General features: G+C 34.7%; 1 protein-coding gene across 13 annotated transcripts in view; it reads left to right on the forward strand.

Moving 5' to 3' along the window:
• The window catches only part of DCDC2C (doublecortin domain containing 2C), a 229,963-nt gene that overhangs the window by 97,488 nt on the left and 106,863 nt on the right, over nucleotides 1-25,612 (forward strand). For 9 of the 13 annotated variants that reach the window (XR_012473397.1, XR_012473396.1, XR_012473404.1 and 6 more), the window contains 2 exons: nucleotides 9,641-9,682; nucleotides 18,372-18,413. The exons of 2 other annotated variants lie outside the window; for them this stretch is intronic. Coding sequence is in view for 3 of the 11 variants with exons in the window: in XM_074209599.1 (XP_074065700.1) it covers nucleotides 9,641-9,682; nucleotides 18,372-18,413 (84 nt within the window). In the remaining 8 variants the exon portion in view is untranslated. The remainder of the gene's footprint in view (nucleotides 1-9,640; nucleotides 9,683-18,371; nucleotides 18,414-25,612) is intronic. 2 more of the 13 variants (XR_012473399.1, XR_012473398.1) reach the window with 2 other exon arrangements.

Below are 25,612 nucleotides of genomic sequence, written 5' to 3' on the forward strand. Positions count from 1 at the left end.
ATAAAGGTTCACTTGTTCTCCCTCATCTTCCCTCTCCTTCTGCTCCTTTGCAAAAGCTTTTTCTTGCCTCTTTTAAGTGAAATATCTTAGTCTATTCTATGTCTCCTTTCCCTTTCTTCCAGTACATTCTTTTCATGCCCATTGGCTCCATCTTAATATCATATCTCCATATTCAGCTCCCAGCCTCATCTATACATGCTCCTTCTGCTCTAATTAATGAAAAGGTTCATATAAATTAACACTATGATTTTCCCATGTAGGACTACAAATAGTTCAACATCATCAAATCTCTCATAATTTGCCCTTCTCATGCACCAGAATCCTGTACTTGAAGATTAATCTTTCTACTCAACTCTGATATTTCAACAGGAAGGTTTGAAAATCCCCTATTTCATTTAATGCCCATCTTTTCCCCTGAAAGAGTATGTTCACTTTTGTGAATAGTTGATTCTCTGTTGTGTAATTCAAGTTCTTTTGCCTTCTGAAATATCATAATCCAAATCTTATGAGCCCTTAATGTAGACACTGATAAATCCTGTGTAATCCTGACTGTAGCTCCACAATATTTGAATAGTTTCTTTCTGGCTGCTTGAAATATTTTCCTTTTGAATTGGGAGCTCTGGAATTTGACTATAATATTCCTGAAAGTTTTTATTCTGGGATCTTTTTCAGGATTGATGAATTCTTTCAATTTCTCTTTTACCCTTTGCTTTTAGGATATCAGGGCAATTTTCCTGGATAATTTCTTGAAAAAATGAAGTCTAGGCTCTTTTCCTGGTCATGATTTTCAGGTAGCCCAATAATTTTAAAATTATCTCTGCTAGATCTGCTTTTCCAGTTCAGTTGTCTTTCTAATAAGATATTTCATATTTTCTTCTAGTTTTTCATTCTTTTGGTTTTGTTTACTGTTTCTTGATTTCTCACAAAGTCATCAGCTTTCCATAGTTCTATTCTACATTTGAAGGAATTACTTTCTTCAAATTTCCTTTTCCATCTGGTCATTTCTGCTTTTTTTAAGGTAGTTTTTTTCTCCTCATTGACATTTTGGACTGCTTTTTCCATTTGACCTAAACTGGTTTTTAAGATGTTATTTTCTTCAGTAATTTTTTGTGTTTTCATCAAACTACTGACTTGGTTTTCATGATTTTTCTGCATCGCTCTTATTTCTCTTCCCAATTTTTCCTGTACTTCCATTACTGATTTTCAAAATCTTTTTTGAGCTCTTCTATAGCCTGAGATTAATTCATATTTTTCTTGGAGGTTTTGGATACAGATATTTTGATTTGTCATCTTCTGAATGTTTATTTTGATCTTTCATGAGACCAAAGTAATTGTCTATAGTCAGATTCTTTTTCTTTTGTTGTTTGTTCATTTCCCCAGCCTTAACTCTTTGTTAAGGTGGGGCTCTGCTTCCAGGTTGGAGGATAATACTTTCCCAAGGTTTTGAAGGTTTTTTTGCCCCTCCCCCCCCAGACCTTAATTCCTTCAAGGTCTTATGAAATGCTCTGACTGTTCTCCTGGCCTGTGTTTTGGTCTGTGAATGACCACAAGCCTTTTTCTCTGCCTTGGAGTTGTGAGGAGGGTCCCTGCTCTGCTATGGTAGTAGGGGGCCTCAGACCACGACCTGAAGCTGAGTGTGGGCAAAGCAAGAATCCTGCCCCAGGGATAACAAATACCCCTTTGCCATCGCCCCCAACCCCCTTAGCCTATATGGACTGAGTGCTCTGGTAGCAGCTGCTGAGTGACTCTGAAGATTTGCTTTTGGTTCCACAGGCCAGAGGTGTACTTAGGGCTGTACTGGCCTGAGGTCTGTACTCACTCTGGTGCAGCAGAGTTTTTCCACTGACCTTCCAAGTTGTCCTTGGCAATCCTTGTGCGGAGAGGTCTGGAAACTGCACCTTCCACCAGGAACCCAGGTGCCCCCAGGCACCCTGTGGGCTGTTCCTGGATGGCTGGGATCAGTTCACCCTGGTGGCACAGCTCGGGCTATGCTGTGGCCCTTTCTAATCCCAATGAAACTGACCCTTTCCAAGTTGTCTTGAATTGGAAAATTGTTTCACTCAGTCTTTTGTGTGTTCTACCATTCTAGAATTTGGTTAGTCATAATTTTAAGGCATTTGGAGTGGTCTGGGGGTGAGCTTCTAGGAATTCCTGCCTCCATTCTGCCATCTTAGCTCTACCCTTACCTCCTTCTTTCAATACTGATAATTTCTTGTATGATGATGTCTGTGCTATTTTTTAATTATGACTGTCAGGTCCAATAGTTTTTAGTTATCTCTCCTCAATCTATTATCCAAGTCAGTCGTTTTTCCAATCAAAAGTTTCATAAATTCTATTTCTTCATTCTTTTGATTTTGTTTTATTATTTTTTCACTTAATAGTATTTTATTTTTTCCAATTACATATAGTTTTGAGCATTCATTTTTGTTAGTTTGAGTTCTAAATTTTTCTCCCCTTCCCAAGACAACAAGAAATCTGATTAGGTTATACATACATACATACACACACACATATATGTACCATCATGTTAAACATATTTCCATATTAGCCATATTGTGAAAGAAGAATCAAAACAACAGGGAAAGAGAAAGAAAATGAAAAAAAATTTAAGTGAAAATGATATGCTTTGATTTGTATTCAGACTCATAGTTCTTTTTCTGAATGTGGATGGCATTTTCCATCACAAATCTTTGAAAATTTTGTGATCACTGTGTTGCTGAGAAGAATTAAATCTAAGATCAATGAAGTCTAAGAAGAACTGAAAAAGTTTTCATAATTGATCATCAAACAATGTTATTCTTACTGTATACAACGTTGTCCTGACTGATCACTTCATTGTTACAATGGTCTGGTTCTTTTCACTTCATTCAATATCAGTTCATGTAAGTCTTTCCAGGTTTTTCTGGAATCTATCTGCTCATCATTTCTTATAGCACAATAGTATTTCATTATGTTCATATACCACAAGGTGTTTAGCCATTCCCCAGTTGATAGGCATCCCCTCAATTTCCAAATGTTTGACACTACAAAAAGAGCTGCTATATATTTTTTGTAATGAGGAGCTTTTCTCCTTTTTCATACTCCCTCTGGAATATAGACCTTGTAGTTGTATGCATACTTTTATTGCCCTTTGAGCATAGTTCCAAATTTCTCTTCAGAATGGTTGGATCAGATCACAAGTTTACCAACAGTGTCCCAGTTTCCCACATCCATTTCAACATTATCATATCCCTTTTCTTTCATACTGGCCAATCTGATAGGTTTGTGGTGGTATACCAGATTTGTTGTCATTTTAATTTCTCTAATCTGTAGTGATTTAGAGCATTTTTTTTCATGTGACTTTAAATTTTTCTTCATCTGAAAATTACCTGTTCATATCCTTTGACCTTTTATCAACTGGGGGACTAACTTGTATTCTTATAAATTGAACTCAGTTGTTTATATATTTTAGAAACTAGACCTTTGTCAGAAACACTTGACTGTAAAAATTAAATCCTGCTTTCCTTTTATTCCTCATTGCTTTGGTGTTGTTTTGGGCAAAACTTTTTAATTTAATGTAATAAAAATTATCCATTTTGCATTTTATAATGTTCTGTATCTTGCTTAGTCATAAATTCTTCCCCTCTCCATAGAACTGACAGGAAAATTATTTCTTACTTACTTAAATGGTTTATGGTATCACCCTTTATGTTTCAATCATGTATTCATTTCAATCTTATCTTGGTATTTAGGATTTTTTATTATTTTCTGGTGTTTCATGGAATCATTATCTCCCACTTGCTCAATTCTATTGTTTTTTTAGATTTTTGAAAGGCAAATGGGGTTAAGTGGCTTGCCCAAGGCCACACAGCTAGGTAATTATTAAGTGTCTGAGACCGCATTTGAACCAGGTACTCCTGACTCCAGGGCCGGTGCTTTATCCACTGTGCCACCTAGCTGCCCCTCAGTTCTAATTTTTAAGGAATTATTTTCTTCAGTGATCTTTTATGCTTTTTTTCCATTTGACCAATTCTATTTTTGAGAAAGTAGTTTTCTTTTCCCATTTGACCAATTCTGCTTTTTAAAGGAGTTCTTTCTTTAGTGGTTTTTGTGCCTCTTTTTATCAAGATGTTGACTTCCTTTTCAAATATAAAACTCTTCTAAGCCAGAGATATGAAACATGCAAAAAATGAAAATACCACAGGGTCTTGCACCCAGTGCCAGTAAAAGATCCCCTCCTATCTCCTTTGGATCAATTATCCAAACCCCACCCTCTCTCCTTTTGGGATTAAACTCCTGAACTTGCTATTGTTGCTCATGTAACCACCTTGCAGATCTCCTGTTGGCTGGCTCTTGGGCAACAATTCACCTCGGGTCTGACCATTCCCCTGGTGAGAAATCTTATATACTCAACTTCCTAATTTATTGTGGGATGGAAAATTATTTAATCGCAGCCTTTTGTTGTTTTTCCCACTCTGGAATTTGATTTGAGGCATTTCTTAAAAGTTTTTAATAGGGGGCATTTGAAAGAAATCAGTTGAATTCTTCTTTATTCTTCATCTTGGCTTTACTTTCTCCAAATTTCAGTTCAAATGCTTCTTTGTATCTAGAGACTTTCCTGATGGCTTCAGCTATTATCAGTGCTTCTCCCAATTAGCTGATATTCATTCTATCTATTTTTATATTCTGATATTTATTTATATTAATATAGAAATGTACGTACATACATACATACCTGTCTATATCTAATGTGCCTGTTAGACACATACATTTTATATCCATTGAATGTAAGCTATTTAAGGTAAGAGCAAGATCTGTTTTATGTTTTTATATTCCTAGCAAGTGCCATAGTATGTGGTACATAGGATGCACATAATAAATACTTGTTGATATAAATGTGTATTCCATCATAATGTCTGTTTAATACACACATGCATATCTACATACATGTGTAATACATATAAATAGATATTATGTACATTTGTGCATATATAGGAGAAATATGTTTATATTTGCATATATATATATATCTGCTTGTCATCTATCACTTTATCCATCTATCTATCATACCATGAATAGACTATTGAACTTTGAAGTTTTATAGCTGTTTCAGATACTAATTGTGACTTGGACATAGATAAGTCACTTGTCTTAGCCTCAAATTCTTTGTTTCCAAAATGGATAATAATTGACCTCACTCAGTTTTTGTGAGGATTAAATAAAATAATACATATACAGAGCTTTGCAAATCTTAAATCATCATCATCCTCACCCTCATCCTTATCATCAATCATCTTCATATATGTGTTCTTATTCATGATATAGTATGCCATAGACAGAGGGCCAAGTTTAGATTTAGGAAGATCTGACTTCAGGTCCTTTAAGTCATTCAATCTCTCAAAAGAGCCAGGTAACTCTTAAGAATGCAAAATGTAGTGCAGTTACTGATTGGTCTTAGAAGAGGTCTTTTCTTTACTGGAGTTCCCTTGTATGATCATAGGTTCAATCCAAGAAACAAATGCACACCTTATATTTAGATTTACATCTGTCATGTCATGTGTCTGAATATGTTAGTAGAGAGCACAAGAAAAAGAATAAATCAACAAATACGTTTTTACATATCTAGCATGGACCAGGCAGAATGTGAAAATATTATTTTAGCTTTATTATTACATGCTTAATCTATTCTATACATTAATATATTGATCAAATTATGCTATTCTATAAACATCTAGAAACGTATTAATATATATTCTATTGTTATCTAATAAGTAATCTAAGATTAATATCTTAAAAATAATTTTACTTTTTGTCAATATACAAGCTACCTGTTTTATTTCTGTTTTAAAGATGCTTATTGCAATAAAATGCTTAGACAGAAATTACTTGGTGAGTCTTTCTAAACAGTTTGATGGCTTTGATTTGAAGAACAACTCAAAGAAATGGGAAAAAGTCTTCACTTTAACATTCTGTGTTCTCATAAAGACATTCTCTTATCCAAAGTTAGATATTAGATGCTTGAGATACTATAATCTGACACGAGTTAAAGTGCCTTCTAGTAATTACCTCAGTATTATCTCAGGGAGGGAAGGAATTACAGAATTATTATTATTATCATTTTATAGGTGGGAAATATAAGGCCATTTGAGATCGAGCCACTGGAAGAGGTAAGGTTTCCTCAGAAGTGATCGACCTCCTACCCCACCCCCTAACTTTTTTGCTTACTCTCATCAATCTTGTACCTCAAAACAGATAACAGAGAATGATTGTTGAGATTAATTGGTCAATAAGCCTCACTTCATGCAATTTTGTTTACAATGTATGCTTTAACTGGGAAATATAAGTAGGAGATCAGCCCTTATAAGAAGAAATTCTAAAAAAAGAGTGAAAGTTCAGTGTACCTATGCAAAAATGTAGAAGTCAAATTTTATTATTTTTTTTATCCAATTATATGTAAAAATAGTTTTCAACATTCATTTTTTTTGGTGAGATTTTGAGTTCGTGTTTTTTCTCCTTTACTGTCTTCCCTCCACATTCTCTTGACAGCATATAATCCTGATAGAGGTTATACATATATAATATGTTGTGAAAGAAGAATTGTAACAAAAGAGAAAAAATCATGAAAGGGAAAAAACATAAAACATAAAAACAAACTTAAAAATTGAAAATGCTATGCCTTAGTCTGCATTCAGACTCCATAGTTCTTTCTCTGGATAGAGATGGTATTTTTCCATCACAAGTCTTTTAGAATTGTCTCTGATCACTGTCCTGCTGAAAAGATCTGTCTATCATAGTTGATCATTATACAATATTACTGTTAATGGATTCTGCTCATTTCACTTAGAATCAGTTCATGCATGTCTTCCTGGGCTTTTCTGAAGTCTACCCACAGATTTCTTACAAAAACAACAGTACTCCAATACATTCATATATCACAATTTGTTCAGTTATTGATGGGCATCCCCTCAATTTCTAGTTCTTTGCCAAAATAAAAAGAGCTGCTTTAAATATTTTTTACAAGTGGATCTTTTTCTCTTTTTCATTCTTTCTTTGAGAGATATTATAATTGCATTGCTTAATCAAGGAGTATGCACAGTTTTATTGCCCTTTGGGCATAGTTCCACGTTCCTCTCCAGAATGGTTTGATCACTTCACAATTACAACAGTGCATAAGTGTTTCAGTTTTCCCACATCCCCTCCAAAATTGAACATTTTCCTTTTTTTCTTATTGACCAACCTGATAGGTGTGAGTTAATTTTAATTTCACTAATCAATAGTGATTTAGAGCATTTTTATATGATTTCACATAGTTTTAATTTCTTCATCTGAATATTACCTTTTCATACCTTTTGACTGTTTATCAATTGGGGAATGATTTGTGTTCTTATAAATTGGACTCAGTTCTCTATATTTTTTAGAAATGAGGCCCTTGTCAGAAACACTGGATGTAAAAATTATCTCCTAGCTTTCTGCTTTCCTTCTATTCCTCAACTACTTTAGTTTTTAATGCAAAACCTTTTAAATTTAATATGATGAAAATGATCAATTTTGCAATTTGTAATGTTCTCCATCTCTTATTTGGTTGTAAAATCTTCCCTTTCCATAGAGCCAACAGGCAAACTATTCCTTACTCTCCTAATCGACTTATGGTATCACCCTTTATGTCTCAATAAAATACCCATTTTGACCTTATCTTTAGGTGTTTAGGGTGTTTTATTTCTGGATATCTCATGGAGTCATTATTTTCACTTGCTCAATTCTAATTTTTAAGGAATTATTTTCTTCATTGATCTTTTATATCTCTTTTCCCATATGGCCGGTTCTATTTTTTTAGAGAGTAGTTTTCTTTTCCCATTTGACCAAATCTATTTTTTGAATTATCTTCAGTGAATTTTGGTGCCTTTTTTTACCAATGGAAAATTCTATTTTTCAAGTATTTTTCAAGTTTTATTTTTAAAGTTTTAAAGTGTTATTTTCTGTGCCTTTATTACCAAGATATTGTTTCTCTAGCAATAACATTCTTGTATCTTTTCCTAATTTTCTTTCTACCTCTCTTATTGATTTTGAAAATTCTTTTTGAGTTGTTTCAGAAATGCTTTTTGAGCTTTGCATTTCACTGTTTTGACTTCATTGTATTCAGAAACTGTATCTTGATCTTCCCTGTCATCATTATGCTCTTTCTATGGTCAGGCTCTTTTCTTGCTAATTTTGTTTGCTAATTTTCCCATCCTATTTCATGACTTTTGACTCTGTGTTAAAATTGGACTCTGTTTCCAGGGAAAGGGAGAACTGTCCCAAGTTTCAGGTTTTTCATGCTCCTCTTTTCAGTACTAGTTCTGAAAGTCTGTAAATTTGGGGTCTTCCAAGGTGTGGCCATTGATCTCCTGCCCTCCTGGTCTATGGGTGATCACAAGTTTTCTTCTTGTCCCTGGAACTGTGCCAAGGGCCCCTGTTTCCCCTATGGCTAAAAACATCATCCCATCCCATCCCATCCCATCCCATCCCATCCCATCCCATCCCATCCCATCCCATCCCATCCCATCCCATAGCTATCTATTCATCATACAGTGGATAGACAAGTGAAGTGACAAGGACCTGAAAGATCTGAATGTGAACCCTGTTTCAGACACTTTCTAATTGTGACCTAGACATAGGCAAGTCACTTATTTCAGCTTCAGTTTCTTCATTTGTAAAATGGATAATTGACTTCAAAGGGGTTTTGTAAGGATTAAATGAGATACATAAAAAGAGCTTTGAAAACTTAAATTTCCAGATATATTCTAGTTATCATCATCATCATCATCATCATCTATGTGTATATATTCATGCAATATTATGTCATAGGAGACAGAAGACCAAGTTTGGATTTAGAGAAACCTGAGTTCAGGGTTGTCTGTGTATCTCAATGAACTAGACAACTCTTTTGAGAATGCAAAATGTGTAACACTTTATATTTAGATACCCACAAATCTATCCTGTTGTGTGTCTAAATATGTTAGGAGAGAGAACAATAAAAATAATCAAATCAATGTTTTAAGTTTAAAGTTTATATTAAGCTTTGTGTTAATGCTGAGAATACATAGTTATACATAGAATGGTCTTTGCCCTCAAGGAACTAACATTCCATGGGGTAGTTTTAGACATTTTTGCAGAGAAGAATATGTTAAAATATTATATTAACTTTAATAATACATTACTTGTTTAAACTATTTTATTCTGTACTATACATTAACATATTGAACAAAATTATATTTTCCATAAATAGAGAATTATTCAGATCTATTCTGAATAACTATAACTAATAACTATTAATATCTTTTTAAAATCATTTTACTTTTTTGTTGATAGTTCTCCAAATGTACATGCACATGTTTTATTTCTGTTCCAAAGATGCTTGGTGCACTCAAATGCTTGGACAGAAATTACTTGGTGAGTCTTTTCTAAACAGTTTTGTTATTTTGATTTGAAGAAAGACTCAGAAAAATGAGAGAAATCACTTATTTGTTTTCAAAAAGAAATCCTCTTATTATTAGATTAGCTATTATTAGATATTAGATACCTATAATCTGACTAGAGGGAGAGTGCTTTGTATTAATTAGTTAATCCTTGTATTGTCTCTGGGAGGGGAAGGGATGACAAAATTATTATTGTCATTTTACAGGTGGGAAATATGAGGTCATTTGAGATCGAGCCAGTGGAGGAGGTGAGATTTCCTCAGAGGTGAATGACTCCCTACCCCAAACCCAAACTTCTCCTACTCTCTACCATAAATCTTGTATCTCAACACAGATCTCAGAGAATGACAGTTTAGACTAATTAATTGGATTAATAAAGCTTACTTAATGCCATTTTGTTTACAATGTATGTTTTAACCAGGAAATAAAAGTAGATTAATCCTTATGTGAAGAAATGCTATAAAAAAAGCAAAAGCTCAGTATACTATGCAAAATTGGAGAAATCAAGTATTTTATTTTTATTTTTTCCAATTTCATGCAAAATAATTTTCAACATTCATTTTTTGTGAGATTTTGAGTTCCACATTTTTCTTTCCCTTCCCTTGACAGCAAGTAATCTGATATGTTATTTATGTCAAACTACGTTAAATATATTTCCATCTTAGTCATGTAGTGAAAGAAGAATCAGGACAAAAAATAAAGAAAAAGAATTACTATGAAAATAGTATACCTTCATCTACATTCAGAATTCATACTTCTTTCTCTTGATGTGGATATCATTTTTCATTACAAATGTTTTAGAATTGTCTTTGATCATTGTACTGCTGAGAAAATTTAAGTATGTCATAGTTGATTATCACAGAATGTTGCTGTTAATATATAATTGTTCTCTTCGTTCTGTTCACTTCATTCAGAAGCAGTTCATGCAAGTCTTTCCAGACTTTGCTGTAGTTGATCCACTCATGATTTCTCACAGAATAATAGTATTCCATCACATCCATATACCATAATTTGCTCAGCCATTGCCCAGTTGGTGGAGAACTCCCTCAATCTCTAATTCTTTGCCATTATTAAAAAAAGGCTGCAATATTTTTGAACATATGTGTTTTTTCCCATTCTCCATGCTCTCTTGAGGATACAGACCTTATAGTTGTTGTACTAGTGGAACAAAGAGTATGCAAAGCTTTATTGCCCTTTGGGCATAGTTCCAAATTCCTCTCCAGAATGGTTGGATCAGTTCACAATTACATCAATAGTGAATGAATGTCCCAGTTTTTCCCATATCTCCTCCAACTGAGCATTTTCCTTTATAGTCATTTTGGTCAATCTAATAGCTTTGAAGTGGTACCTCAGAGTTGTTTTAATTTTCATTTCTCTAATCAATAATGATTGAGTATATTTATATGATTAAGATAGCTTTAATTTCTTCATCTGAAAACTATCTACATCCTTTGACCATTTATCAATTGGGGAATGACTTGTATTCTTATAAATTGACTCACTTCTCTTTACATTTTATTAGAAAATGTATTATTAGAAATGGAAACTGTAAAAATTATTTCCTAGCCTTCTGCATTCCCTCTAATTTGGCTTTATTTTTGCAAAACCTTTTTAATTTAATGTAATCAAAATTATCCATTTTTGTATTATATAGTTTTTCTTGTTTGGTCAGAAAATCTTTACCTCTTCATAGAACTTACAGAAAACTATTCCTTATGCTTTTAATTGGTTTCTGGTATCAACCTTTATGCCTAAACATGTATCTATTGTGAGCTTATCTTGGTGTATAGGGTTTTTTTAGTGTTTCTTGATATCTCATGAAGTCATTATCTTCTACTTGCTCAATTTTAATATAGAATTGTTTTCTTCAAGTGATCTTTTATACCTCCTTTTCCATTTGTCCAATTTAATTTTTTTAGAGAGTTTTTTTTAGTGAATTTTGGGCTTCTTTTTCCACATGGCCAATTCTACTTTTTTTGGGGGGGGCAAGGCAATGGGATTAAGTGACTTGCCCAAGGACACACTGCTAAGTAAGTATTAAGTGACTGAGGTCAAATTTGGACTCAGTCCTTCTGCCACCAGGGGTGGTGTTCTATCTACTAGGTGGTGCCACCAAGCTGACCCCTAATTCTGCTTTTTTAAGGGAGTTCTGTTAAGTTGATCTTTGTGTTTCTTTTGCCATTTGGTAAAATTTAGTGTATAGGGTGAGTTCAAGAAAGTCTCATACTTCTGTTGTGAGGACTGCTGAGTCCTTTTCAGGACTGCTTTTCATCTCTGATGGTCACATAAGTCATCAAACTCTCATCTGTGACTACCCTGGTATAGCATTTCAGCATATGGGCTAAACCAGATAGATGAAAACCCAAAGGGAGTTTCAAACCTATCAGTGATTTAGGGTGGGTGTCTACCTCAAGCATTTGAAGACTTCCACTGTGGGAATGAGTGGATGAGAACATTTTGTTCCACTGACCATGATGGCAGCTGAGGCAGGTATTGTGGAGCACTTAGGGCTTGGTTAGACACTGAAAAAGCCAAGGTCATCCATTGCATTTAGAGCCATCACCAGTTATCTTCACTCAGTCTTGCCAATGGATTGTGATGACCTCTAGAAGTATGAGGTCAACTATTGTGTAATTCTGCCTCCCTTAATTCCAATTCACACATGAATGAAACAACATCATCCATACTATTTTCCTATAAAGTCCTATGGTCAGAGACAAGTGGCAAAACAGAAGATGTGTATATAGTGGAAGTTGTAGTCACAACCCTCTTCAGAGGTGGCTCAGGTCAGAGAGTTGTTTCCTTACTAGAAGTCGCAGTGGATTCAGCAGTTCCCTGTGTGTCTTAGCATGTTTTTAAGAGTTGCTCTGCTCACCTCCTGGTGTGGAAAGTGGGCTAGAAACTGTGTGCTTACCAAACAGATCCAACTGTGGTTGAAACAAAAAAAATATACAAAAAGTCTTCAAAGATGATTCCATTCACCATCAGTGCACACACATTCATATTCAACAAAAGATACAATAGACCTGAAAGACAAATAGCTCTGATTGCAAGAAAATTCAACTGGTATCCCATCCAAATAATATCTGTGAGTGAAAGAAGGATGGAAAATAAAGGTCAGTTTACTTAAGTTGGAGCAGGAAACACATTTTTCTGGAATGCCCACAATGAGGGGGAGAACCATGAAGCATGGGGTAGGTTTTGCAATCAAAACTAATCTAGTTAATAAGCTTATATACCTAGCAAAATGAATAAATGACAGGATCATGATAATGAGATTGCCACTTGCAGGAAAATTCCAAACTACCTTCATTGTCTATGCTCCCACCTTGATGATCCCTTATGGTTTCAAGGAAAATGTTTATGAAGATCTGGAGACCCATATCATTGTATCAAAAGAAGAAAAGTTTATTATGCTTGGTGACTTTAATGATAGAGCAGACTCAGACTACCAGACATGGCGGGGAGATTGTGGGAAGAATAGAGTTCCTCCCAATAGTTTTAGTTAATGGTCATTTACAGTAGTAAATGAACATTTGTGCTTCTCATGAAACATTTACCTAAATGAAATAAAATTTCCTGGATACATCCTGATAGCAGACATTGGCATCTAATAGACTATGTAATTTTAAGGAAAAGAAACAGATAGAATGTGTGAGTGATGAAGGCAATGTGTGGTGCAGAGTGTTGGACTGATCACAGATTCATCCTCTTGTAGGTAAATATTCATATTCAACTGAAGTAGCAGCTCCAAGGTAAAATGACTACTAGAGATATTAATGTCAAGAGATGAATGCTTCTCTGAGAGGGAATTGTTTGCTGCTGGCATGGAGACTACTCAAAAACATCATGACTATTTTGAGGAAAGTTATGGGGAAATACATAAGCTACTAAATGAAAAATTAGAACTCCACATGGTTTACTAGCAGAATAGCGCATCCATTTCTAAGAAGGCAGCATTTAATTCCACTGAAAGTAAGGTACAGGTGAAGCTTAGAGTTATGCAGGATTCTTGACACACTAAGAAGACAGATGAAATTCAGTTCTATTCAGTTAGTCGTAAAACAGTACTTTTATGATGACCTGAAGACCACTTATGAACCAAAAACACATGGTACATCTTAACTACTTAGAGCTTGATGGAGCCACATTGATTAGTTATAGGGACGTGATCCTAAAGAGTCGAACTGAACACTTCCATAGTGTTCTTAACAGACTGTCATCAATCATTGACATAAGTTAAAGTCAATTTATAGCTCACTGAAGTTCCAACTGAAGAAGAGGTTTTGAATGCCATCAGGCTCCTTTCATGTGGCAAAGCATCTGGTGCTGAATATATTCCAGCTGAGATGTACAAGGTTCAAGAATTTGTTGTTCATAGCTGACTGAAATTTTCCAGATTATATGGCATAAAGAACTTATCCCCAGGAATTCAAGGATGGTTCCATTGTTCATCTTTATAAAAGGTAAAGGGAATAGATTACCCTGTGATAATTACAGGAGTGTTTCTCTCTTAGTCATTGCTGATAAAATTCTTCCTAGCATCCTCTTTATTAGACTTATCTTTTACTTGGAAGATGATCATCTACCTGAGAGTTAGTGTGGCTTCAGAATGGGTAGATAAACAGTCAGTATGGTGTTTACTGCTCAGAAAAATTCCCGGAGCAGAACAGAAGTCTGTAAACAATATTTATAGATCTTACCAAGGCCTTTGATATTGTCAGTCTCTAGGGTTTATGGAAAATTATGTCAAAATTTCATTATGCAGAGAAGTTGATCAATATTGTATGTCAATTTTATGCTTGTCTGGGCTCTTGACAGTGGACAATGCTCTTGTGATTTCTGGGTCACCAATGGAGTGAAACACAACTGTGTTCTTGCTCCTATCTTTTTATTATAATGTTTTCAGCCATATTTATCAAACACATTTACTGAGAACGAATATGGTAACAGGATCAGCTCCCTCACTACTGGTAAATCCTTCAAGTAGAAGTCTAGAAACTTAGTTGGAAGTGCAGGAAGTATTGGTAGATGATTTTGTATTTTTAGTTGATTGTACACCCAGTGCAGCCTCTGAAGCTGAGATGCAACAAAGTATGGAACAGTTTTTTTGTTGCTTGTGCTAATTTTGGCCTAACATTTAATACCATGAAAATACAAGGGCTACATCAGCTAGCACCACACCATCTATATGTGGTACCATTGATTCTAGTAATTAGAAAAGTTTTGAATACTGTGGATAAGTTCACTCATATTGACAGTATACTTTATAGGGAGTTTGATACACTTTGCCAGAGCTAACTTAGTATTTGGGAGACTGAAAGAAAGTGTGGGACAGAAGAGGCATTATTAGGCTGACTACCAAACTGAGCTGACCTAGTTGTATTCCTGTGAAACCTGGACAGTCTTCCAGAGCCATGCCAGGAAAGTAAATTGCTTCCATTTAAATTACTTTAGAAAGATTTCTGAAAATCACCAGGAAGGATAAGATACCAGATGCTGAGATTTTCTAGAGCTAAACTGCCAAGCTTTCAAATGTTACTTCAGAAAGCCCAACTTTGATGGACTGGCTTTGTTGTAGCTTGTCAAAAAAGATAGTTTTATGGAGAACTCAAACAGGGCAGGCACTGAAGATCTTTCTTAAGAACTTTGGAACTGATTTGCAATATGAGAGACACTGGCACAGGATGGACCTGCATGGTGTGACCTCATCAGAGAAGGTTCTGTGCTCTATTGCAGAACTGAATCAGCTCAAGAAAAACAAGAGATGTGTAAGTTTAGAGTACACATTTCAGTTGTTCACATGGATCATTTGTGCCTGACCTGGAGTAGAGCATTCTGAGCTTATATTGGTCTGATCAACCACAGTCAGATGCACTGTAATTGTCTCTAACATGTGATGTCCTTAGGTCTTCTTCAATAAAGGACAAAACCCAACCAACTAAACAATCATTTGGCAAAGTTTTTTTTTTTTTGTAAGATACTATTTTCTTCAATATTCTTTGTGCCTCTATTACCAAGCTATTGACTCTCTTTTCATAATTTTCTTGTTTTACTCTGATTTCTTTTCTCAATTTTCCATTTACCTCTCTTAATTGATTTTGAAAATCCCTCTTGTGCTCTTCCAGGAATTCTCTTTGGACTTTTGTCCAAATCCATTTTTTCTTTGAGGCTTTGCATTTCACTGCCATGATTTCATTGTTTTCTGAAATTGTGTCTTAATCTTTCTTTTCATCATAGTAACTTTCTAGGATTAGGTTCTTTTTGTTGTGTTATTTGCTCATTTCCCCAGATTATTTCTTGACTTTTAACTTTATGTTAAAGTTTAGCTCTGTTCTGGATATTAGGGGTACTGTCTTAAGTTTCAGATTTTTTTTATGCTATTGTTTGTTTAGCTCGTTCTGAGATTCTGTAAGTTTTGGGTTCTTCCAAGTTGTGGTCACTTATCTCCTGGACTGCATTCTGATATGTGAGTGACCACAAACTTATTTTTTCTCCCTGGAACTGTGACCAGGCTCCCTGTCCCCTGTGACTACAAGAACTAGTACTCCTCTTTCCCTTAGGATATATGGGCATAGACCTTTTTTCTTTTTGAAGAGATTTCTAAGATTAAACAAAGGGGTTAAGTGACTTGCCCAAGGTCATACAGCCAAGTAATTAGTAAGTGTCTGAGGCCGAATTTGAACTTGGGTTCCCCTGACTTCAGGGTCAGTGCTATCCCCTGGGCCACCTAATTGTCCCTTAACTAACATTTTCAATTATTTAGGTTAATATTATCCTCTTCTTATAGTGAAAGAAATGAATTTTAGAAGGGCCTTCAGTAAGGGAGTTGCTCATAGTCTCATAGGTATGAAACATCAAAAGCAGTATTTGAATTTAGGTCATTATGACTTAAAGTATAACAATCTATCCTCTATACCAGAGGTATCAAACATGCAAAAATGAAAATAGTCTCCCACAGGGTCTTGCAGTCAGTGCCAGTAAAGGATCCCTCCAAACTCCTTCAGACTGATTAGCTAACCTTCACCCCACTCCTTCTGGGGGTTAAATGCTCCCGATGTTGCTACTGTTGCTGATACGACCATCTACAAGGACTACTGCTGGCTAGCTCTGGGACCTGCATTGTGCTGCCCTTCAGATCTGACCTTCTTCATGGTGAGACATCTTTTATGCTGCCTGCCTGACTTTCCTTGGTTTGGAAAATTGTTTCCTTTTGTTGGTTCTCCCACCCCAGAATTTGATTTGAGGCATTACTTAAAAGTTGTTTGAAGGAAAATTTGGGAGAAATCAGATGAATTATTTATTTACTCTTCATTTTGACTCCACTTTCTCCAAATCTCAGTTCAAATGCTTCTTTGTACGTAGGGACTTCCTTGTATCTATTGTATATTCTGATATATATATATATATATTATACACACACACACACACACATATACACATATGTGTGCGTACATGTGTTTGTTAGTCATATACATTTTATATTTACTGAATTAAATATTTAAGGTAAGAGCAAGATCTATTTTAAGTTTTTATGTGCCTAGCAACTATCACAGCATGTGACACAATAGGATGTACATAATAAATCCTTGCTAATTTAAATGGGTAGTCCATCTTATGCATGCATTATGGACACATACATATATGCATGTACATGTATAACACATTTAAAATAGGTATTATAAATGTACATATGACTAATATATGTTTGTATATATTTGTGTATATCTGTCTTTCTAATCTGTCTATAGCTATCTATCAATCTATCCATCATACAATGGATAGACTGGTGAATTTATGTAGCTCTGAATGTGAACCCTGCTTCAGACACTAATTGTGTCCTCTTCACAGACTAGTCACTTGTTTCAGCCTTAGTTTCTTCATTTGTAAAGTAGAGAATAATTGGTCTCACATGGTTATTGTGAGGAACAAATGAGATAACACATTTAAAGATCTTTGCAGATTTAATGCGCTACATATATTCTAATTTTATCATCATTATCATCATCATCATCATGCATGTGTACATATTCATGGGGTGGTATGTTATAGCAGTTAGAAGGCCAAGTATAGTTTCAGGAAGACCTGAGTTTAGGTCCTTTCTTATGTCATTCAACCTCTCAATGAGCCAGGCAGCACTTTTGAGAATAATAATGTATAGGAGTTACTGATTGGTTTTGGCAGAGGTCATTTCTTTACTGAAGTTCACTGATTTTATCATAGGTCCAATCCAAGAAACAAGGCAATGCCTTATATTTAGGTTCAAACAATCTATCATATCATGTGTTTAAATGTGCTGCAAGAGAACACAATTTAAACAATCAACAAATAAGATGTAAGTCCCTATTATATTCCAAACTTTGACCTATTGCTAGGAATACAAAAATAGACATAGAATAGCCTCAAGGAACTTACATTCCACAGGGCAGTCTTAGACATCCTTTATAGAACAAAGTATGGTAAAATATCATCTTAGCTTTTTAAAATATATATTATCTGATTAAGCTATTTTATTCTGTACTCTATATTAAAATTTTTGAACAAAATATACTTATATATTAATATATGTATATATGAGAGAAAAATATAAATATCTATTTGTTAGTATATAGTAGCATATTATTTTAAAAAATCATTTTACTTCAATAGACCTCCAAATGTACATACCAAATGTTCTTTTTCTGTTTGAAAGATATTTGTTGCACTCAAATGTTTGGACAGAAATTACTTGTTGAGTATTTTTTAAATAGTTTTATTAACTTTGATTCGAAAATGGGAGAAGTCTCTAATGTAACTGATTTGTTCTCTTAAATAAATTCTCTTATCCAAGCTAGATATTAAATGCTAGAGATACCTATGATCTGATTGCTTTCTAGTAATTGTATTATTATCTCTGGGGAGGGAAGGGATGACAGAATTATTATTGCCATTTTACAGGTGGAAAATATGAGACCATTTGAGATCAACCCAGTGGAAGAGGTGAGGTTTCCTCAGAGGTGAATGACCCTACTACTCCAACCCCCAACTTCTATTGCTTACTTTCATAAATCTTGTAGCTCAAAGCACACCATAGAGAATGACTGTTTAGGCTCATTGTAGAGTAAAACTACTTAATGCTATTTTGTTTTTCAATTTGTATGCTTTAATCAGGAAATAAAAAATAGCAGATCAACTCTTCTATGAAGAAATGTCACAAAAAAGTGAAAACTCAGTGTACTCTACAAAAATGGAGTGGAAAACAAGGTTTTTAAAAATTATTTTAAATTATTTTTTTCCAATTACATGTAAAGAGAATTTTCAACTTTGATTTTTTGGTGAGATTTTGAATGTCACTTTTCTCCTTTCCTACCTTCTCTGTTCCATTCCCTTGACAGTGAATAATCTGATATGGTTTATTCATGTACAATTATGTTAAACATATTTCCACATTACTGTTTTGAAAGAGGAATTGGAACAAAAGGGAAAAAAACTAAAGGCAGAAAAAATGAAATATAAAAAAATTCTAAAAATGGAAAATAATGTTTTGATCTGTATTCAGGATCCACAGTTCTTTTTCTGGATGTGGATGATATTTTTCATCAGAATTGTTTAGAATAGTCTTTGCACATTGTACAGTTGAGAAAAGAGTTGAACATAAATATACTGTTGCTTTTAATGTGCAGTGTTCTCCTAGTTCTGATCACTTTGATCAGCATCAATTGATGTAAATCTCTCCAGGCTTTCTGAAGTCTGTGTAGCCATGATTTCTCACAGAATAATAGTACTCCAACACATTTATATCCCACAGCCTGTTCAGCTATTCCCCAATTGATGTGCATCCCCTCAATTTCTAATTCTTTGCCACAACAAAAAGAGTTGAAAATAAATATTTTTGTATAAATGGGTCTTTTCTTCTTCTTCATGCTCTTTTTGGGATACAGACTTTGTAGTTGTATTGTTCTATCAAAGGGTATGTACAGTTTTATTGCTCTTTGGGCATAATTCCAAATAGCTCTCCAGAAAGGTTGGATTAGTTTACAACTCCATCAACAAAGCATTAGGGTCCTGTTTTCCCCACATCCCATCCAACATTGATCATTTTCCTTTTAAGTCATATTGGTCAATCTGACAGGTGTGAGGTAGAACCTCAGAGCTGTTTTAATTTTCATTTCCCTAATCAAAAATGATTTAGAACATTTTTTCATATGACTATAGATAACTTTAATTTCTTCATCTGAGAATTGCCTTTCCATATCTTTTGACCATTTTTCAATTATGGAATGATGTGTTTTCTTATAAATTTGACTCAGCTTTCTATATACTTAGAAGTGAGTCCTTTGTCAGATATACTAGATGTAAAAATTGTTTCCCAATTTAATGCATTCATTTTAATGGTGCATGATTTTCTGTTTGCAGATGATTGTGTACTCAATGCAACCTCTGAAACTGAGATGCAACATAGTATGGATCAATTCTCTGCTTTTTGTGCTTATTTTGGCTTAACATTTAATACCAAAACATAGGAACTCCATCAGCCAGCACCACACCATTCAAATGTGGTACCATTGGTTACAGCAAATTGAGAAGTTTTGAATACTTTGGATAATACTCTTACCTTTGTGCAGTATACATTCTTTTTCTTTTCTTTTCTTTTCTTTTTTTCCTGCTTACATGCAAAACCAAGTTTTCAACATTCACTTCCAGAACCTTGAATTCTGAATTCGCTCCTTTTCTACCACTCAATCCTTTACCCTCCTCCAATTGGGAAATTGGGTATAGTCATTTGATATAGATTAAAATATATAGTCATGAAAAATATTACCACAATAATCATGTTGTAAAAGTAAACATAACCTCCCCTCCCAAAAGAGAAACCTCGAGAAAAAAAGTAAAAAAAAAAGCATTCTTTAAACTGTATTCTGACACCATCAACTCTGTCTTTGGCAAGGATAGTATTCTCCATCATAAGTCCTTCAGACTTCTCTTGGGTCACAGCATTGATGAGAAAAGATAAATCATTCATAGCTAATCATCCTACATCATGTGTATGTTATTCTTTCACTGAGCCTATTTTGATGAGAATAAGGCTCACTCACAACCCCCCACTCTTCAACTTCACTGAAAAAGTTTTTTCTTTTCTCTTTTATGTGAAATAATTTACCCTATGCTACCTCCCCTCTCCCTTTCTTTGAGTACATTCTTTTCTCACCCATTAATTCCATCTTTTTAATGTGTCACCCCGTCAAATTCAACTCCCACTTGTGCTTTGTCTATATATGCTCCTAACTCCTCTCATAAGGGAGAAAGTTCATATGAATTATTAGTATTATCTTCTCGTATTAGATTATAAGCAGTTCAACATCAAGTCCCTTATGATTTGCTTTTTTTGTTTACCTTTTTTATGTTTCACTTGAATCTTTTATTTAAATAGCTCTGGTCATTTTATCAGGAAAATTTGAAGGTTCCCTGTTTCATTGAATGTCTACCTTTCTCCCTAAAAGGGAATATGTTCAGTTTTGCTGGTTAGTTAATTCAAGCTTTTTGCCCTTGGATTATCATATTCCAAGCCCTTTGGTCCCTTAATGTGGAAGCTGCTAAATCTTGTGCTATCTTGACTGTGTTTCCTTGATAGTTAAATTATTTCTTTCTGGTTTCTTGCAACATTTTCTCCTTGACTTGAGAGCTCTGAAATTTGACTATAGTTTCTTGGCAGTTATAATTTTGGGATCTCTTTCAGGATGTGATCAGTGGATTCTTTCAATTTCTATTTTAACTTCTGCTTCTAGAATATCAGGGCAGTTTTCTTTGTTAATTTCTTGAAAAATGATGTCTATATTCTTTTTCTGGTCCTGACTTTAAGGTAGTTCAAAAATTTTTAAATGATTTTTTCTGGATCCATTTTCCAGGTTGGTTGTTTTTCCAGTGAGATATTTCACATTTTCTTCTAACTTTTCAGTCTTTTGGTTTTGTTTTATTGTTTCTTGATTTTTCACAAAATCATGACGTCCTTTTGCTCCATTTATATTTTAAGATATTATTTAATTCAGTGAGCTTTTGTATCTCCTTTTCCATTTAGCCAATTCCGCTTTTTTAAGGCATTCTTTTTCACATTGGCTTTTTGGACCTCTTTTTCCATATGGCCCAGGCTGGTTTTTAAGATATTATTTTCTTCACCATTTTTTGTGTGTCTCTTTTCACCAAGCTGCTGACTTAATTTTCTTGATTTTCCCACATCACTCTCATTTCTCTTTCCAGTTTTTCCTCTATCTTCCTTTCTTTATTTTCAAAACCCCTTTCTGAGCTCTTCCATAGTCTTAGCCCAATTCATGTTTTTCTTAAAGGCTTTGGATGTAGAAGTTTTGTCTTTGTTATCTTCTTCTGAGTGTGTAGTTTGATCTTTCATATGACCATAGAAACTGTCTATAGTCAGATTTTTTTCTTCTGCTGCTTGCTCTTTTTCCAAGCCTATGACTCGATTTCAACTGTATTAAGATAGGGATCTGCTTCCAGGTGAAAGGTGTATTATCCCAAGTTTTTGGACTCTTTTTCAGCTATTTTCAGAGACCTGTTTTCTAGGGACCAGCAAGTTTTTAATTATTTCAAGATCTTATGATAGGTCATGACTACTCTCTTGGCCTATGCATGACCACATGCACTCATTTTTTTGCCCTGGAAATCCGAGGAGGTCTTTGCACCAGTAATCTCTATTGTACTTCAGCTCCTTTTTCCTGGTACTGGAACCCAGGAATTCTGAGTATGGGCAAAACAATAGAGTCCTGCCTCAGGGATAACAAAGAAATCCCTGTAATTGCTTTCTAATCCCTTACTGTTCATGGACTTCGAGCTCCAGAAGCCTGCTATCTTTGCAGATTCAGTGGCTCCCAAGGTCTGCTACTGGTCTGCTGGGATTGGGTCAGTATTGCTGAGACACCTAGTGTAACAGATTTCCTACTAATCTTTCAAGTTGTCCTTGGCAATCCCTGGGCTGAGAGATCTGGAAACCGCTATCACTGTTACTGACCCAGTAGCCCTGCTTCCTGTTCTGGAACGCTGGGACTGGTTTGGTCTGGGGAGTCATGCTGCCCTACTCTTACTTCACACTCAGTTGTGGTAGAGCCTTATTCTAGAACTTCCAAATTTTCATGGACTGGGAAATTGTTTCACTTGGTCTTTTTGGTTAGAGTCATTATTTAAAGGTGTTTGAAGCAGTTTGGGGGAGAGTTTGGGCAAATCACTGACTTCACTCTGCCATCCTGGCTCTTCCCTTCTTTGGCAGTTTCCAGGGAGGTACACACTGATATTGTAAGGACTAGGTCAGTATTTATGAAGCTGTGAAAGAAAGTGTGGGATAGACTACCTGACTACCAAGCTGAAACAACTAGTTGATGTATGCCTGTGAAACCAACACCATTCTAGGAAACTGAAATAATTTCCACTGAACTTGTCTTAGCAAGAATTTTGAATATCATCTGAAAGGATAAAATACCAGGTACTGAGGTTCTTTCCAGAGCTAACCTGTCAAGAATTCAAATGTTATTACAGAGGGCACAACTTCGATGAGCTAGCCACAAAAATCAAATGTATGCTCACCACAAAACCAGTGTGTCATGGTGGGATCAGGAAAAGCAATACAAGGAAGCTCCAAAGGTCTCTCAAGAACTTTGCAATTGATCGTCTACAGGAGACCACACAGCATGGTGTGCTCTCATGAGAGAAACCGATGCTCTATGAACAAAGCAGAATTGAAGTAAATCAAAAGATCTATGGTAGACCATTTCAAGCTCACATTGATTTGATCAATGAAAGTATTGGACACACTGTAACTTGTCTGTCACATAGTGATATCATTTAAGTCTTATTCAATAAAGGACAAGAACCAACCAACTAACCAACATTTGGTTAGCTCTGTTGTATACTATTCAACATTTTTTTGTTCCTCGATTACCAAGATATTGACTCTTTTCATAATTTTCTTGTAAAACTCTCATTTCTTTTCCCAATTTTGCATTTACTTCTTTTATTTGATTATGAAAATCCTTTTTATGCTTTTCCAGGAATTTTCTCTGGATTTGTGTCCAAATCACATTTTTCTTTGAGGCTTTCAATTTCACTGTTTTGACTTCCTTGTCTTCTGAAATTGTGTCTTGATCTTTCCTGTCCCCATAGTAATTTTCTATGGTCAGATTCTTTTTGTTGTTGTTGTTGTTATGGTTACTCATTTTCCCAGCTCCCATTTCTTGATTTTTAGTTTTTTATTAAAGTTTGACTCTGTCACTGGGTATAGGGGGCACTCTCCCAAGTTTCAGGTTTTTCATGTTACTTATTTGTAGAACTAGTTCTTAGAGTCTGTAAATTTTTTGGTCTTCCAAGGTGTGATCACCAATATCCTTGCCTACACTCTAATCTGTGAGGGACAAGAAGCTTTCTTCTACTCTCTGGAACTATGATTAGGGCTCCTGTTTCCTATGGCTCTTCTTTTACATGGGATATATAGACATACTTTTTAAAAAATGTATCTCAAAGGTTAAACATCTACCCTTTAAATTGAGAATAGAAAATGAAATAAATGCCATTTTTAGTGAGATGTCACTATTATGGCTATTATCTTCTTTTTTATAGTGAAAGAAATGAATTTCAGCAAAACCTTCAATAAGGGACTTGTTCATAGTCTCATAACTAGAAATACCAAAGGCAAGATTTAAACTCAGATTATTATGGTTTCAAATATAAAACTATCCTCTATACCAGATGTATCAAACATGCAAAAATGAAAATAGTCTTCCTCTGGGTCTTGCACCCAGTGCCTGTAAAGGTTCCCCTTATAATCTCCTCTTGACCAGTTATCTAACCTCAACGCTCACTCCTTCTAAAGGCTAAGAGTTTCTGAAGATGTTGCTGTTGATGACAGCAACAGACCTGTTGTTTGACTTGCAAGGGCCCTGCACTGAACTTCAGGTCTTACCATCATTCCGGTGAGACTTCTTTTAATGGTGACCTAATTTGTCTTGGGATGGAAAAGTGTTGACTGCAATCTTTTGTTGATTCTACCACACCAGAATTTTGATTTGAAGCATTACCTACAAGTTGTTTGTAGAAGAATTTAGGAGAAATCATGAGTTACTGTCTTTACTCATCATCTTGGTTCCACTCTCAGTTCAAATGCTGCTTTTTAAATAGGAAATGGAATTCCCCTGATGACTTCAGCTACTAACAATGCCTCCCCCAATTAGCTGATATACATTGTATTTATATTAAATATTCTGATATTTACAATTATTAATATATATAGTATACAAATTAGACACATTTATTTTATATCCATTGAATGTAAGTGATTTAAGTTAAAAGGCAAGATCTATTTTATTTGTTTTTATATCCCTAGCTACTACCAAAGTATTTGGATCATTAAATGTACATAATAAATGTTTGCTAATGTTAACATGCGACCTATCACATGAACATATAATGCATGTAATATGTATTATGCATGCCTGTTCTGTGTATACATGAATAATATGTATAACTAAGATTATGTATGAGTACATATTAATTTGATTGTATATGCATATATATGTGTATATATGTACCTATCTATTTATTTATCTATCCATCCATTCATGCATCTATTTATCATGCAGTGAATTTAATATAGGAATTAAAGTTATAGATCTGAATGTGAACCCTATTTCAGACAATTACTAACCCTGACCTCTTCACAGGCAAGTCATTTGTCTCAATTTCAGTTTCTTCATTTGTAAAATGGAGAATAAACCCCATAGGGTTGTTGTGTGGATCAAATGACATAACAAATGTAAAGAGTTTTGCATTTGATGATGATGATAACTCCAGTTATCATCATCATTGTCAACTATGCGCACATATTCATGAAATAGTCCATCTGAGTTTAGGAAGACCTGATTTAAGGTCCTCTCTCTATGTCATTCAAACTCTCAATGAACCTGGAAACTCTTAAAAATGTGAAATGTGGAGCTGTTACTGATTGGTCTGGACAGAGGTAATTTCTTTACTGGAGTTCCCTGTTATGATCATAAGTTCAATCCAAGGAACAAATGCACTCCTTATAATTAAGAATGCTTACATTTATCATGTCATGTGTCTAAATATGTCAGTAGAGAGCACAGTAAAAGCAATCGATCAACAAATAAGTTTTTTAAGTGCCCAGTATGTCTGAAACTTTG

This window comes from Macrotis lagotis, chromosome 1 (genome assembly GCF_037893015.1).
Source record: "Macrotis lagotis isolate mMagLag1 chromosome 1, bilby.v1.9.chrom.fasta, whole genome shotgun sequence".
Classification (NCBI taxonomy): Eukaryota; Metazoa; Chordata; class Mammalia; order Peramelemorphia; family Peramelidae; genus Macrotis; species Macrotis lagotis.